This window comes from Eulemur rufifrons, chromosome 7 (genome assembly GCF_041146395.1).
Source record: "Eulemur rufifrons isolate Redbay chromosome 7, OSU_ERuf_1, whole genome shotgun sequence".
NCBI lineage: Eukaryota > Metazoa > Chordata > Mammalia > Primates > Lemuridae > Eulemur > Eulemur rufifrons.
Genome location: NC_090989.1, coordinates 149,427,012 through 149,443,551, shown reverse-complemented (window position 1 = coordinate 149,443,551; position 16,540 = coordinate 149,427,012). Strand labels below are relative to the sequence as shown.

Sequence of the window (16,540 nt, the reverse complement as noted above, 5' to 3'; positions counted from 1 at the left end):
GCCTCTTGGCTAAAGGGGTATCCTCCCATGGACCCACCGGGCCCCACGGAGGTGAACAGAGCCTGGATAGTTGAAGCTAGGATTACCTTAAGTCTGCTCTGGTAGTCCATGATCTCAGCACTCAGCTGGAACTTGAGGGTGTCGAGCTCCTGGTGTGCAGTCTCCTGGAGGCTCTGAGCCCGCTGCTCGGCCTGGGCCAGCTGGGCCTGCAGGCCAGGCAGCAAACTGGCTGCCTTCTCGGCTGCCTCCAGCTTCTCCCGCAAGCTCTCCTTCTCTTGCTGCAGCCCTGCCACTTGGCGTTCCAGGCCCTCTTGCTCCCTTGAGGCCGCCTCTTTGAAGTCCCGGAGCTCCTGGGCAGCACAGGCCAATGCCCCCTCCACCCGCTCCTTCTCTGCAGTCAGTGCGCAGACCTGGATGCCGAGCTCGGCTGTGTCCGTGTTGGCTCGGTGCAGCTGCTCCTGCAGCTCAGCGTGCTCCAGCTGGGCTTCCTTGGAGCTACACTTTGCCTGGGACAGCTCCTCCCGCAGGGCCCACAGCTCCTCCTCCCTTTGCTGGGCCTCACCGGCCCTCTCCTCCTGCAGCACCCCTTCACGCTCTGAGCACTGCAGCAGCTCCTGGACATGGGCCCTGTTGAGGGCTTCATTCTGCTCCTTCAGCTGCTGCACGAGGGTCTTATGCTCCCTCAGGACTTCTTCAGCCACACTCAGCTGGCTCTGTACCTTGTCCCTGTCATCCAGGGCTGCCCAGAGCTTGGTCTGGAGGTCTACCACCTTAGCCTGTAGCCGCTGGGCCTCCCCTTGGTGGACTTCCAGCTGTGCCTGAGACAGGGCCTGCTGGGATGCCAGCTCATGGGTTGCATCATCTCGGTGGGGAACAAGCCTCTGCTGGTCTTTTTCTGCTGTGAGGGCCTCAATCGGCTGGCTCTGTTGGTGGCACTGGTTCTCAAGAGTCTGGAGCTCCCTGTGCCGGGCCTCCGCCAGCTGCCGGCACTGCTGTACCTCCTCCCGCAGCTGCCGGCACTCGTCCTCCTTGCTCTGCAGGGCAGCCTCCTTCTCTGCCACCTGGGCTCTCATGGTTTCCTTGGCCTTCTTTATAGCCAGCAGGCTTGCCTCCATGTGTTCGCCCAAGTTCCGGATGCTGGCCTGCTCAGCTTCTAGGGAGGCCAGGGAGCCCTGGATGGCTGCCTCCCGCTGCTGCAGTGCCTGGTAATCAGCCTGCAGGGCCTGCAGCTTGCCCTCCAGGAGCTGGTTGCGCCCAAGCACCTCCTGCAGCTCCTTCTCCAGCTCCTTGTTGGCCTGCCGGAGCTCCTCCTCCTGGTTGTATCCTTGCACCTTGGTATTGTCCTTCTGTTCCTCCTGCAGGTCCCTCTGTTCCTCCTCTGGCTTCTCGCAGGCTTGTTGCAGTGTGGAGTTCACAGGGACCAGAGCCTCATTCTTCTCATCCACCATGGGCAGCTCTGGGCCTGGCTGCCCAGCAAGCTGCTCCAGCATCCCCACCTTCTGGCTCAGGTGGTCTTTGTCCTGTATAAGCTGCTTCTTCTGCTCCTCCAGGTCACTCACATGCTGGCTCACCTGTGCCAGCTGGGTCTCCAGGAACTGTAGCTGCCGGGTCAGAGACCTGGCCTCCTGCTCCAGCAGCTCTTTTTCCTCCTGCTGCCGCTGTTCCTCTCGCCTCACCTCCGCTAGTTCCTTCTCCAGGGAGCTCAAGTGGGCCAGTGACTCCTGCAGCTGTTGCCGGAGCTGGGCTGCCTCCTGCCCTTTCCCAGACAGCTCTTCCCGGAGCGGGGCCATCTCTTTCACCAGGCACTCCAGGCTGGCCTGGGCCTCCACCTTTAGCTGAAGCTCCTTGGCCAGCTGCTCCAGCTGGGCACTCTGCTGTCTGTTGAGCTCCTGGACCTTGGAATTCTCCCTTTCTAGGGCTCGAAGCTTCTCCCCCAGCTCTTGGATCTCCAGGGCTGCATCACTGGGAATGGGCTCTTGCTGCCCCTTTGTGTCTGGTGCCATATCTGCCTTCTGCTCAGCCATGGCCAGCCAGTCTGGGACACTGGCTAAATGCTGGTTCTTCTTGCCCAGTGAGTCCCGTGTGGCCTCAAGCTCCTGCGCCAGGGGCTGCAGCACAGACTCCAGCCGCTGTAGGGTTGCACGGTAGTCCTCCTTCTTCTCTGCGGCACCCAGCTCCAGGGCCTGCAGACATGTCTGCAGCTCCTTCACCGTGTTCTGGGTGGCCTGGGTGACCTCCCACTGCTTCTGGAGCTCGGCCGCCATGCAAGTGAGGCGAATGCTGTCTTCTGCTGGGGCGCAACCTCTCTCTCTCTCCATCTGCAGCTGCTCCCTCTGCAGGCTGACAGCTGCCCTCAGCTCCTGGTTCTCTCTGTCCAGCTGCTGCACGCGCTCCTGCAGCTGCTTCTCCCGTACCTCCAGCTGGTCCAGCTCCACCCGCATCTCGTCAAAGCCCTCCAGTGCCTCGTTGTTCAGGGGACTATTCAGGTCAAAGTTGGAGGCCATCTCCTGAGTCTGGGGATGAAAAACACAAAAGTCAAGTGCCTCTGGGATGAAGCTACATGGCTATTCAGAAAAGCTTAGAGTTTAATGAGAGTAAAAGCAAATATACAGGCATCGCCTTTCCTAAGGTTATTCTAGAGAGCTATTCAAAGGACCAGAACCCTTTTGCTCAAAGCATCTGCCACAAGGAGGTCAGCAGCACGCCACAAAGCCACATGTGAGAGCTCCATGAAATGCAGACCTGCATTTCCCATCTGGTCTCCTTGAGCTTTATTAACTTCACGGATGTTGGCTCTTAGATAAATTCAGTCATGTTTAAACTGTTGCTCACCCATTGTACCATATCCACAACTCCTGGTATGATTAAACCACAAAATGGGGTAAGAGATTAATCTATTTTCTACTCCCAATGCTCCCTATATTGATCATTTTAATTCTTTTATTGCTGATCAATTTCCACAAAACTATATACAGCTGTGACACACCTGCATTTCTAAAAATATTAACAAACTGCTCCTACATACTAACATTTACTGAGCCCTTGCATATGTTACGCCCTTAAGCACTGTCCATGCACTCCCTCATCTATGCACTAGAATGATTTTTATTATCCCCATCTTACGGATGAGACAGCTGAAGCTTCCAGAGGTTAAGTAATTTCCCCTTGGTCACAGCTGGTAGGTGACAGAGTCAGGAGTTGACTGTGTTGCTTTTAACCACAGTGCTAATAGACTGCTTCTTTTTAAATACCTTAAAATCTTTTAAAAGAATTTAATTTTAAAAGGGCCTAAAGTCCATTTTGTTGGAAAAACCTAGCCTCTAGAAAATAGTAGACCTAACTGAGGGGTATGCTGCTCAGACTGGAACAACACAGTATCTGAGAACGCCACCCTCAGCTACGAGGGGCAAGGACACACCCTAGTCAACACTAACGCAAGGACCCTCCAGCATTCCTGGCATTACCTGCAGGTAGCTGCTCACCAAACTGCTCATGCTGGAGCTTCGGCTGGGGGGTTTCCACAGGTAAGCAGAAGAGCCAGTGGCCAGTGTCCTCCTGTGGGGCCACAGAACAGACATACCTACATTCAGAGCAGGACACATACACAAAGGTACACATACATGGAGGCCCTGGTGGTCACTAGGCAACCAGGTGGTCGTAGAGGGCACTGCCTGCCCTGATAGAATATAAAGAGGTAAAACACAACAGTTTCCACCAAAGAGCGCATCTACACTGGTCTGTGACAGATGGACTCTATGGCTACAGTTTAAACATCATGACTTTCCTCCCACTGCCAAGAAAAAAAATTAAGCGAACATATATTTCTCAATTTTTGGTTTAAATTTTTCTTGAGCTTTTGGTGCCTGCCTTACTCTGTCTGTCTGTGAGGAACAAGTAGCAGTCAATTTGGTAAATAAAAGTCACACTGTGCTTAGGGGCTCACAGTCACCACTTTACGCTACACATATGTGATGTGGCTGGAAGACCTGCTTCTGGCTCACGTAACCACACTGGACAGCGCAGATGTAGAACATTTCCCTCATCGCAGAAAGTTCTACTGGACAGCATTAGCTTAGAAATACAAAGGCTTCTGTGATAACTCTTGTTTAGCAAGAATACTGGAACCCAAACACATTTTTACTTCACCAGAATCATCTCCTAAATCTAAAATTATAGCATTTTCAAACTTGTTAGTCTCCACAACCCAGCAATTGCTCTTCTCAGTATCTTCCCTAAAGACGGTTGCCTCTGTGCATGAGGAGACGATGGGGATGCTCTTGGCAGCACCAAAACTGTGGAAAAAGTGGAACCAGACTAACTCTGTATTGCTAGGCAAACAGACAAACCGTGGTTTATTCACGCAACAGAATACACTGCCCCATGGGTCAGCATTCCTCTTTTTTTTTTTTTTTGGTAAAGGGCCAGACAGCAAATATTTTGGGCTTGTGGGCTACATGGTCTCCATCACAACTCAACTGCCCCTGTAGTATGAATGTAGGCATAGACAGTATGTAAATAAATGGGCAGAGCTGTGTTCCACCCCACTCTGCAGGAATAGAACTCAGTGTGCAAACAGATACAAAATCTCAAGAACAGCACAGAAAAAACAAGTTGGGAAAGGATAGCTGTCTCATGATTCAATGTATATAAAAAAAAACTATATATACATATATACACAACCACCATACACAAAATATTTATGGATATACACATAGTAAAAATGTAACGTTTTGGAATGACATGAGTCAACTCTAGGGCTGTGATTACTTTTGGAAGGAGAGAATGGGGGAAAGGATAGCAGTAGGGTAGGGCTTTAGCTGGTTCCATAATACTTCATCTCTTTTAAAAAAATATCAGATATAAATGCCCCCCACCCACCCACAAGAACCAGCCTGAAGGGGCTCCCACTGGCCAAATATGGGATGATTTAACCTTCAAAATAAATAATGGCAGTGACAGATGTAACTGATTGAATAAAGTAAGAATCCATGAGTCAATACAATTTATGAATACATAAATAAATTAATAAATGGGAGGAAGGAAAAGATCTTATAGTAGAATGCCAACTAATAGTGTAAAAGAAACCATGGAGTTAGAAAATCACTCTGATAAACATGATGGGAAAACTGCTGCAGGCAAGAATTATCAATGGATGTTAAAACTAATGGACGAAAGAGAGATTTATGTGAAAAAGGATCATGACACAATCTCAAAGTATCTTCCCATGAGATACATATTCATCACAAAGGAAGAAATAGTAACTTTAGGAGAAAACTGTCAAATACCACCTTGACCAAATGACCGTGGTTAACCTCACTAGTAATGAAACAAATCCACTTTGTGTGCCTCCAGATATAATGTGCTGACAAGGACTCATCTGAGGTGTTCCTGTCAAAAATGCTTACCCTGAATCTAATAATGAGGAAGCAACAGACAAACTCAAATTAAGGAACGTTTTTCAAAATAGCTGGCCTGTACTTTTCAAAAATGTCAATGTCATGAAAGACAAAGACTGAGAAAGTGTTCCAAATTCAAGGGGCCTAGAGAGACATGGCAATTAACTAATTAACAATCAACTAACATGTGATCCTGGATTGGATCTGACATTATGAGAGACGTTGAGATGATTTGTAAAATTTGAATAAAGTCTGTAGATTAGTAACATATCGTATCCATTGCCTGATTTTAATGATTATACTTGAGGTTATAGTTACATAAGATGTCCTTGATTTTAGGAAATACACAATGAAGTATCTAAGAGAAAAGGGGGAATCAAGTCTGTAATTTACTCTCAAATCCCTTACGAAATAAACCAACATATATAAAGAGAAAAAATGATAAAATAATTATAGTAAAATACCGATCACTGGGGAATCAGGATGAAGGATAGATGAATAACACTGTACTATTTTTGCAACATTTCTGTAATTCTGAAATGATTTCAAAATTAAAGCTTTGAAAACGACATCTGAAGATGGCAAAATGTAAACTATTAAATCCTGGTGGTTCATACACGACTTATCATATTCAGTACTTTTCTCTGCATAAGAACTATTTCCTGATAAAAACATATGAAAATTAAAATTTAAAAACCTTATTAACACAAAGCAAAACAAAACACAGAATGCTGGACTTGAGTTTAACCCAAGTGTGGTGCCCCAGCCCTGCTGCCCACCAGCCGTGTGACTCTGGGCAAGTCCCTCCACTTCTGAGCCTGTTTCCTCAGCACTTCCTTCCTGGAGTTGCGGCGAAGACTCTGCTCGATGGTGTGAGTGAGTGCCACACTGGTCAAAGGTATGGCTGGCTTGATGGCCGCAAAAAAGAAAAAAAGAAGGAACAAAAACACAGCAACCTTTCTAGCAACCTTACATGGAAGAGCTGTGGCTTTCACTCCGTCTCTTACTGCCTGGAGGGCTTCTAGGATAACTCCTAAACACACAGGGGGAAAAGCCCACTTGCTCCTCCCCCAACGCTCATTTTAAAAACCTTTGGTTTTGCACACGCATCTCCACTGACTCATACCCCCTGGCCAGTTAGGTTGGAGCCATCAGATGTTATCATTAGTCATGATTCAACAATGTCTGTAAAATTAGCAGGCGTAAGAGCTGCAAAGCTTTTTGTAATTTACTGAGCAAGTAAAATTGCTTTGACTAGACTGGTGGCAAGCTTCAAAATGTCAAACATCTCTTTCCCTGTCTTTTAAACCATGCAATTCCTCAAAGTACCTGGCGAATGTCGGCCAGGCAGCATCCAAGTCGTAGCCCCTCGATGCCAGGTCAAACTGTACCTCCGTCAGCTCATAGAGCTGACCCACAATGTCAGAGCTCAGCTTTGGCTGCAGAAAGGGGCTTCTTGCATAGTACCAGTCACTGCAGAAAAACATAAAATGTGTCAATTATGAAAGCAATAAAGATAAGGAAAGAGTGAATTTAATCAGTCCTGCCAGCTTGGTTCTGTCTCTTCAAATTCCAACTCAGGTTACTAAATTATTTAAAGACACACACACATAAAGCAATTTCATTTTCACTGTAGGAATATACAACTCTCAAATAAGCATGCCCTTCTTCAAAGAAATTACTGTAGTGATCTGGATGCTTATCATTTATTATTTATATCTTAACTATTTCTCAAAAAGGATCTAAGAAACTTTAAATCTCAATTACCTGCCAAGAAAGGGCAACTGTAGGAGAAAGAACACTTCCTTTTTCAAAGACAGCTCACCTTCTATTCCATTTCTAGAACTCAGTATGGGACTCTGAACTCACTGCTAATTTCTGTCCAAACACCAATTTTTTTTTTTTTTTTTTTTTGAGACAGTCTCACTCTGTAGCCCAGGCTAGAGTGGCATGGCGTCAGCCTCGCTCACAGCAACCTCAAACTCCTGGGCTCAAGCAATCCTCCTGCCTCATCCTCCCGAGTAGCTGGGACTACAGGCATGTGCCACCATGCCCGGCTAATTTTTTCTATATGTGTATTTAGCTGTCCATATAATTTTTTTCTATTTTTAGTAGAGACGGGGTCTCGCTCTTGCTCAGGCTGGTCTCGAACTCCTGAGCTCAAATGATCTGCCCGCCTCAGCCTCCCAGAGTGCTAGGATTATAGGCGTGAGCCACTGCGCCCGGCCCAAACACCAATTTAAAAGCCAAGGAACAAACTATTAATATATATTCAGAAATGTTATCTGCACTTTAAGGTAGTGGCTATTCATTTCAGGTAAAGCAACAAGAATTTAAAAAGATAATACTAGGCCGGGTGTGGTGGCTCACGCCTATAATCCTAGCACTCTGGGAGGCCGAGGCAGGCAGACCATTTGAGCTCAGGAGTTCAAGACCAGTTTGAGCAAGAGCGAGACCCTGTCTCTACTAAAAAAAAAAAGAAAGAAATTATGTGGACAACCAAAAATATACAGAAAAAATTAGCCGGGCATGGTGGCACATGCCTGTAATCCCAGCTACTTGGGAGGCTGAGGCAGGAGGATCCCTTGAGCCCAGGAGTTTGAGGTTGCTGTGAGTGAGGCTGACACCACAGCACTCTAGCCTGGGCAACAGAGTGAGACTCTGTCTCAAAAAAAAAAAAAAAAAAAAAGATAATACTGATGCGTTTAATGAGCTACTTGGCTGATGTTTATGAACTGTAATGAAGTCCAGCTGTTCATGATGGTCTCCCCCAAAGATCTAGAACAAAATACCCTTCAAGTCAAATATGCAAATGTTCTCAACTCACACCAATTCACAAGGTCTGTCACATGCATGAGAAATACATCTCCATGCAAATCAATTTTCAAGGTGACAAAATGAAACAAAACATTTTCCCTGTACGGTTTTTTTCTTAATTCAAAAGCGATTTCTTTAATTAACTAGAATACTCCTGAGGAAGGGGAGCAAGGCCAGTAAAGGGGTGCTGGACAACCCAAAGAGGTTCAGCTGATCAGGACCTGATTTGCAGCTCCTAAGCTGACACCCACTCTCCCTTTTATATGCTCAATCCTCGCCTCTCTCCTTCCTTCTTCCCGCCCTGTGGAGGCTTCAGCACCAGGGGCACAAAGGCTGACCACACAGAAAACCTGGGCTCCACAGCAGCTCCCAATCCTGGCTGCCCATCGCAGTCTCCCAGGAGGGCAGACACTAGCAGGTGCTGACTCTGTCGAGAGAGGTTCCAGGCTCAGTGGTGTTAAAACCCCTCAGGTTATTCTTCTGAGAGTCCAGGGCTACCTGTCTGTCCATTAGCACTGGCATCAAGGCCACACCACCCACTAAGGAGAATGACCTGGGATTAGGAGTTAAGAGGCCTGGCTCTGAGCTCCAGCTTCACAACTCAGCATTGGTGGGGCCTAGAGAAAGGCATTTAGCCCCTCTGAGCATCATTTACTCACCTGTAAAAAACTCAGTGCTACCTGCCCCGCATGTGTCGAGGTCTGTGGCAGGAGAGGTAGAAGAGAATGATGGATGTGGCAGGACCCTGCAGGTGCCACAGCGCAACACAAACAGGCGCTGCCACTGCAGTTTTCATTATTATTATTAATGAATTTCAGTTCATTTACAAATACAGCATTTCCTGTATTTACCTGGTCACTTTGGTGTTCATGAAGCACTGCTGTAAGGTGTCTGCCAACCTCTGGTGCACCAAGGAATAGCGAATAAATGCTCTTCCTTTCCCCAGAGATGTTCGGAGCTGGAAAAAGCAGATTACACAGAGATGAAGAGCTGTCAGCCTAACTCCAAACACAGACCTAGTCTCATGGATGGCTTGTAAAAAAGAGACACAGGGCAGAAAATGTCACCCAATTCTACCCTACACAGGGCTTCACTCATGTCCCTCAAGGACACAAAATATTTGATAATGTCACTTGAGAGTGAGGCTTGAAGTGAGTGAACAACTTGCAGGCCTTCATCTGAGAATAATCTGTGGACTCCAGCAACCATGTCAAGGAGGATGTATTAATGAGAGGTCTCAAGCACCTGTGGATTCTATTGGAATGTCACTGTCCTCCTCTGCTCCATCAGTCTCTGGGTTTGCAGTCAGGATTACTTAGAATAAAACTTGGAGGTAAACAAAGGGTTTTTCACATCAGAAGTGAGCTTGAGGAGGAAGAGACAGTCTCGCTGTAGCTAATGGTGGTTTGCTTCTAAGGCACTGGGGGAACAGGTGCAGGACAAGGGGCCTAAGGGGCTTGGTGGGAGCACATGTGTAGAAGGGGACAAGGGGGACAAGGGCAGAGGCCTGTAAGGGGGACTTGTAAGGAGTGTTGCTGCATGTGTAACTCCCTCCTGTGTCCCTGTGACATCATCAGTAACACCCACATATCTGTCAACGCTTTCCCGGTTGGATTTGTTCCTTCTCAGATATGCCAAATCACTGCACTGAGTCAGAAGGTGCCCAGGGGTGACAGCACAGGTGTCTCCAGGCAGCCCAGTCACATGGGGTAAGGATTAAACGGATATGCGTCTGTTTCACAAGTCTGGGGTAGAGGGCAAAGGAGGGCCCAGGTGCAGGCCTGTCTTCAAAACCACTCCCCCCGGTGCCCAGAGCCACAGAACCAATTCAGAGGAAGAAAATGTGACTGGAACTGTTTAGAAGTTTAAATTCACCACTCAAAACACGGTTTATAAAAAGTTTCTGGAAACTTGTTGTCGTGAAGATGGGATATGCTGGTCAGAGACTCTGCCATGGGGCTGCCAAAGCAGGGCTCTGCCAGTGGGGAGCACATGGTGGCCAAGATGGACAGAATAAAGGGGCCAGCCAAACAAGACACTGAAACCAGTTTGCAATTAGAATTCATACTCCTGATGTGTCAGCCCCAGAAGGTCAAGAAAGTAGGCAGGAATTCAAAACCTCCCAACCTACCACGCACACCTGCTCTATCAGGCTCTGGCTGTGAGTGGGGTAAGCTGGAACGAATACCCTTCCCACCCCTTCAAAGGTCAGAAATATTTAACGAGTGTATATGTGGCAGCAGAAAGGGCAGCAGTGGTTTGACCAAGGAGGGACCCAATACCCCACACTATTAAGATACCCGTTGTGGCACAAGACTGAGTCAGGAAACATGCAGTACAGCCTCAAGCACTGGCATGTTAACAATAGTGTAAACATCCTGCTATATATTAATAGTACCTGTTAGCACCTTCTCACTGCTGACTCAAGAAATGATAACATAATATGAAGTGGTTTTAAAAAATAAAAAGGTGTTAAACCTCTTAAACAACAGATGCTGTAAGACATTTCGCCATGTGTGTTTTTTGAGTATAGCCAGGACACCCGGAGGTGAAGGCAGGCAGCAGCCTGACTTACTAGCTTTACATAAAGCACTGTGGCACATCTACCAATAGTTGATCTCGACAGAGGCCCAGGGGAGAATCTTGATGACATTTCCATGTCCAAATACTTCTTCGTCTGATGAGTGAGATGAGAACAAAGTGCTCAGTGGTTCTAACCAGGAAGCTCAGGCATCTGACAATAGCTGAGCAAGCATTATGAAATGAAGCTCGCCAGTCACATAAACACGGCCCTCCACACGGGCCCTGCAGAATTCATAAGACCCTTACATAACAGCCCATGTCTGTAAGCTCCCAGAGGCAGGAGCTTGTCCTGATTTTTGGCAAACTGGCCATTTTAACAGCCTTTAGAATGTAAAACTTTCAGGCCAGGCGCAGTGGCTCACGCCTGTAATCCTAGCACTCTGGGAGGCAGAGGTGGGAGGATCACTTGAGGTCAGGAGTTTGAGACCAGCCTGAGCAAGAGCGAGACCCCCATCTCTACTAAAAATAGAAAGAAATTATCTGGACAGCTAAAAATATATATAGAAAAACAATTAGCCAGGCATGGTGGTACATGCCTGTAGTCCCAGCTACTGGGGAGGATGAGGCAGGAGGATTGCTTGAGCCCAGGAGTTTGAGGTTGCTGTGACCTAGGCTGATGCCACGGCACTCTAGCCCGGGCAACAGAGTGAGACACTGTCTCAAAAAAAAAAAGAAAGAATGTAAAACTTTCTTAATGGTAAACATTTAAGGCTATATTTTTCATTAAACCTATTAACTGAACTGATTATAATAAAGGGAGATATTTATTTTAAAAGGTATTTTTAGATACTTCTGAGGAAGGGAACAATAGTTTCCCTGTACTGCAAATCAAAATACTGCACAGCCTCTTTATTTTTTGAGATCATGGGTCCGCTTTCACTACCTAATTCCTTAATTTTTTAGCATTTAATTGGAACCCATATACATTATACTGAGAAGCAATACAACTGAGGACAGCAAATCTGCAGGGCGCACGAGAGCTGATTCTGCTTTAAAGCAGGCCACTGTGTTGTGAGCCTGATGCCGAGCTACACTCCATTCATCACGGTTAAATACAGTCCAAACTGTACCCATTCTGAACCTCTAGAAATGGCTTATTAGAACCTTCACCCATTTTTAGCTCAAATAGCTGCCTCCTACCCCAGAGGGGCCTTATCCAAATGCTTCTTATCCATTAACTTTTACCCTCTCGCTTAAAGACCCAAATGGCACTTAATTATTCATAGTAATCCAAGTATCCAGCAACTCACCCAGCCTAGTGACGTCGTACGCCACTCCAACCAATGATGCTCCAGAGAGCGGAGTCTTCAACACAGATGAAACAACTAGATCCTATGGGAAGCAGAGCCTATGCCAGCCACCAAAAAACCAAAATTCACACAACCAAGGAATGCATTTTGTTTCTAGAAATTCAGTTTCCATGTTTGAACTGTCTAAAGATCTGCCTGCATTATGAGAAAAGAAGAGGAAACTAGCCAAAAGGTAGATGTGTTTTTAGCAAGTATTTCATAAACCTGGGGAATGGGGATTAAAACTAAATTTATTTCCAGACTTCGGCATCTGAAGTCATAAAGTTGAAGGCTTTAGTTGCTCTGACACAGTGGCTGAGGAATGAAGAAAGGAAGGTGACAATGAGAACCCCTTCCGGATTTATGACACATTGAAATAAAAACACTGCTGTACATCATGGACCTGAGTACCCTACCAGGCAAGAACACACAAGACCTGCCCACACTATACAGATGTTAAAGAAACTCGCAAAACAAACTCGTCAGAGCCAGGATCTTTCCTCATCTTTTCAGATGTCAGAGGGTACAGATGGTGGGAAATGCTCAGCCCTCGAGGTCGGTGTATCTAACACCATCATTCTCGATAAGAAGAAATACATCCGGCTCCAGCTGGCGTGGTCGGGCGGGAGCTCTTCCCAGAACACCTCAGGCTGTGGCCTTTGTGGGAGGCCAGCCAAGGAGCATGTATGTTGACTTTAAAGTGACTTCACACTTACTGAAGAGATACTGAAAAGAAAGATGAAATGTACAAGCATCCTCTGGGGTTTACTTGCTCCCTAATATGCAAAGTTCTTCACTCCTGGATGGGCTAAGCTGATGAGAGAGAGGAAGAGAGATTCTTTGGGGGTTAAGGGCAGGAGAGTGTGTGTTTGTCATTCTGGACTTTCGTAAAAGGGCAAAGCCATGGCATTCTGCTTTTGGGGACTCTGAAGTGAATGTGGGAAGTTGCTCAGCACACCAGCATTTTAAGGAATGTCTCTAGAGACCCCATATCACTCTCATATCAAATCTAAGTTTCCTGGGCAAATTATAGGGAAAGCAGCCTGGCAAACTCTAAGAATTTTATCTAAGAAAATGAGTTTTTAAAAAAGATGGAGGTGTCCTGTGCTGTATACCTTCCAAGGGGGCCATGAGCGGAGACTTACAATGTGAGCAGCCCATCCCGTTAGGTGACGTGTGAGATGTGGTCGAATGTACATTCAGGGCTCGGCATTCCTCTGCTTGAGAAACACTCACTGAAGTGGGTTCCCTGAGCTTGAGCCACAGCAGAGTGGGCACTGAATTTACTTGGACTGGATTTCTTTCCTTCTTTACCACCAGTAAACCCCCATTTCCTCACTTGGCTCTCTGCAACCAAGGTCTCTGCAGGAAACGCTTAAGACAGGCAAGAGGAAGACACAAGGTCCTCGGCCGATCTGCTCAGCTTACCTCTGAGATAGACTTGACGAACCGAATCCCATCGTTGGCTCCTTTCACCTTGGCCAGGCAGGCACAGAAGTAATCCCAGTAGTCCTTCTTATTGCCCAGGAGGGTGGCCTTCTCTTTCTGATCAAACTGGGTAGGGAAAGGGACAGAGACAGGAAGTTCAAACCCACTGCTGTTCATCCCGCCATTTAAATGATAAATAATAACAATAGCTTTTTAGGTGCTGGCACTGGACGAGGCCCTCTATTGGCATTATTTTTATTTATTGGCAAATCAAGATGTTAATCCCAAAATGAGGGAGTTTTAATCCTCAATTTACAGATGAGGAAACTGAGGCTATGAGAGGTTAAGTAGCTGGCTCAAGGTCATACAATTAGTGAGGTTGAGGAATAACTATGGCCCCAAAAGATTTACCCCTTGAGGGGACCTCTGTGCATAGAGCTGGGAAGAAGACCAACTAAGTTTCTATTAATACATGAGAAAGAAATACAAGTAAACAGTCTTCAGGGAAACATGGAGAGTGTTAACTACACCTCAGTTTAGGGAAATAAGGTAATGACATTTTATCCCGGTTACTCAACTCTTAAGTTTCAACACTGTTTTAATAAACATTCAATAAATTCAAATAAATGTCAGCCCTGAGGCATTTCAAATCCAAAACCAAAATGGGCTTAACTGGAAAAGAAAAGGTCCGTAAACATTTTTATGATGTTAAACAAAGAACCTGCTGAAAAAGGCATGAGAAAGGTAAGCCCTTCAACACATTGGGGGCCTTTCCTCTAGTGGGCTCTCACACTACATGCTTTGGTGGGATCTTGTAAAATAACAGTGTCCAAAATGATACAGGTATATCTCTCTTTAACATTTTATAGTATTTTCTTCATATCATAGAAGCAAGATATGCATATGTTCTTAGGAAATCTACATACAACAATATGAAAAAAAAAAGAAAAGAAAAAATTGTAATCCTAAGACCATTACCCTAAAATATAATAACTTGTGGTGCATTTCCTTCCTGCCTATTTCAGTTGCATATATTTTTCTACATCTGCAGAGTTCTCTACATTAGTACTTCTTGAACTAAGCAGGCATATGAGTTACATCATGAATATGTTAAAAGAAAATTTCCTGGGCTGGGAACCAGGAATATACTTCTAACAAGCTCCCAGGTGATGCTGATGCTGCTGGTCTGTGGCCTGCACTTTGAGTAGCAAGGCTCGAAAACAGGGGTCCATGGATAATCTTCAGAGGGTCTACACACTCTTGAAAACTGCCTGTAAAAATGTGTAATTGGGGGTGTGCATATATACATACATGTGTGTGTGCGTACATATGTGTAACTATAATATATACATATATATATAATGGGGGAGAGACTCCATAGCTTTCACCAAACTCTCAGAACGGTATGTAACTGCCCCAAAGTTACAGTCCTTGTTATACTATGACCTTGTGACCTGCCTTAAGATGACCTAAATGTCTAAAGAATGTTCTCCATTCCCAAAACCCTCCTAAGGGGCAATATTCCAATTTCCCAGAGAATCACACTTGGAAGATCAAGTTCTCACTGGGGACTGCTCTGCCCTTCAATCTAACCACAAGGGCTTAATGGCTCCACTGAGCTTTATGAACTACAGCCTGAATGCTAATGAGTCACCCAAGAAGCCAAACAAGAGACAATAGTGCAAAAATCAACACATTATAGGAGTCACTTACTTGTAGGAGATACTCAAGTTTATAAGAAAACTTATGCAAGCTGGTGCTGTCATCTGTGATGGGTTCTCCTGCTTCCTTAAATTCTTTGCTTAGTTCTGTCACAGCATCTTTAAGACAACAAACAGGAACATGTAACCAGACAGGGACCGAACTCAGAGAGAGAAGCAATGATAGCCTCAGGAAGCATGAGGAGTGAGTGGTCAGTGATGCACAGCACTTCGGAAATGGAGAAGGGTATGGTGTGTAAACATCCATGAGATATAAATCCAAGTCAGAGAGTGTTAAAATGTCCTGAGAGCCCACAGATACTTTACAGCAGCTTGCTGACTGGGCACATTTCTTGTTCATCCCTGTATGTCCACCACCTAGGGCCAGTAATTTGCATGCGGTGGCTGGTCAACAAATGCTTGCTATGTAGATGAATCATTAATCTCCTAATACTGACTTCCATAAACTTCATCCTTTATTCTGGCCATATTTCTTGTTCTTCACTCTAACCCTACTGCTCAGTACAAGTGCGGGCTTTGAGAACGCTCAGTGTGTGCAAATAATAATAATGACGATAACAACCCCAATGATGACAACAATACCTGCTTCTGTTAACTGAGTACCCATGGGGGCCAGGCCTTCATGCATATTTCTCATTTAATATGGAACTGTGAGGCAGGGATTGCCTTATTTCAACAAATCTAAGATGCAAAGGTTCTTGGGACTAATTTTTACAAGGGACTGTTGTCCGGTTTTGCACTTGTGCTGGTTGGCACTGACAGCCAGGGGTGCGGGGACCTGAGAAAGACATGGAGACTTCCTCCTCCACCTTTCTTCCTCCTCAGGCCAGGTAAATACCCACAGGAGATCTGAGAACTCCTGAAACTTTGAAAGAAGATGACTTTGGATATAAGATATGAAATTGTCAGCTCTAATCTCTGATAATCCAAATGTATTACTTATGAATAACATTAGCTTTATAGGAATTACGCATTTGATTTTCTCAACAATCTTCAGAAGTAGGTGTTATCATCAAACCCACCTGGCACATGAAGGAAGCAATCACACATTGGAAAAGTGAAGGGACTTGTCCAACGTTTTCCAGGGTTAAAAGGTAGAGCCAGAAGCTGACCCCATGCCTGCCTGATTCCAAAGTCCTTGTAACTGCAATCACCAAGAGGACGAGTGGGCTGGGTAGCCCTGCAGAGGTGTGAAGGCTGTGCACTGCACAAGGGCCTCAGTTAAGGACACCACTCTCGTGGTAGATGCTGTAAATCTGTATGCTTATTAAGACATTTACCAACAGATCAAAGTGAAGGGTCTTGA

At 45.8% G+C, this 16,540-nt stretch overlaps 1 protein-coding gene across 3 annotated transcripts in view; it reads right to left on the bottom strand.

Annotated features, from left to right (window-relative positions):
• Window positions 1–16,540, bottom strand: part of FYCO1 (FYVE and coiled-coil domain autophagy adaptor 1) — a 79,367-nt gene that overhangs the window by 45,448 nt on the left and 17,379 nt on the right. For all 3 annotated transcript variants that reach the window (XM_069475588.1, XM_069475586.1, XM_069475587.1), the window contains exons 3-8: window positions 15,227–15,333; window positions 13,514–13,639; window positions 9,065–9,171; window positions 6,726–6,869; window positions 3,465–3,555; window positions 87–2,513 (exon numbers count right to left, since the gene is read on the bottom strand). In XM_069475588.1, coding sequence (XP_069331689.1) covers window positions 87–2,513; window positions 3,465–3,555; window positions 6,726–6,869; window positions 9,065–9,171; window positions 13,514–13,639; window positions 15,227–15,333 — 3,002 coding nt within the window. The remainder of the gene's footprint in view (window positions 1–86; window positions 2,514–3,464; window positions 3,556–6,725; window positions 6,870–9,064; window positions 9,172–13,513; window positions 13,640–15,226; window positions 15,334–16,540) is intronic.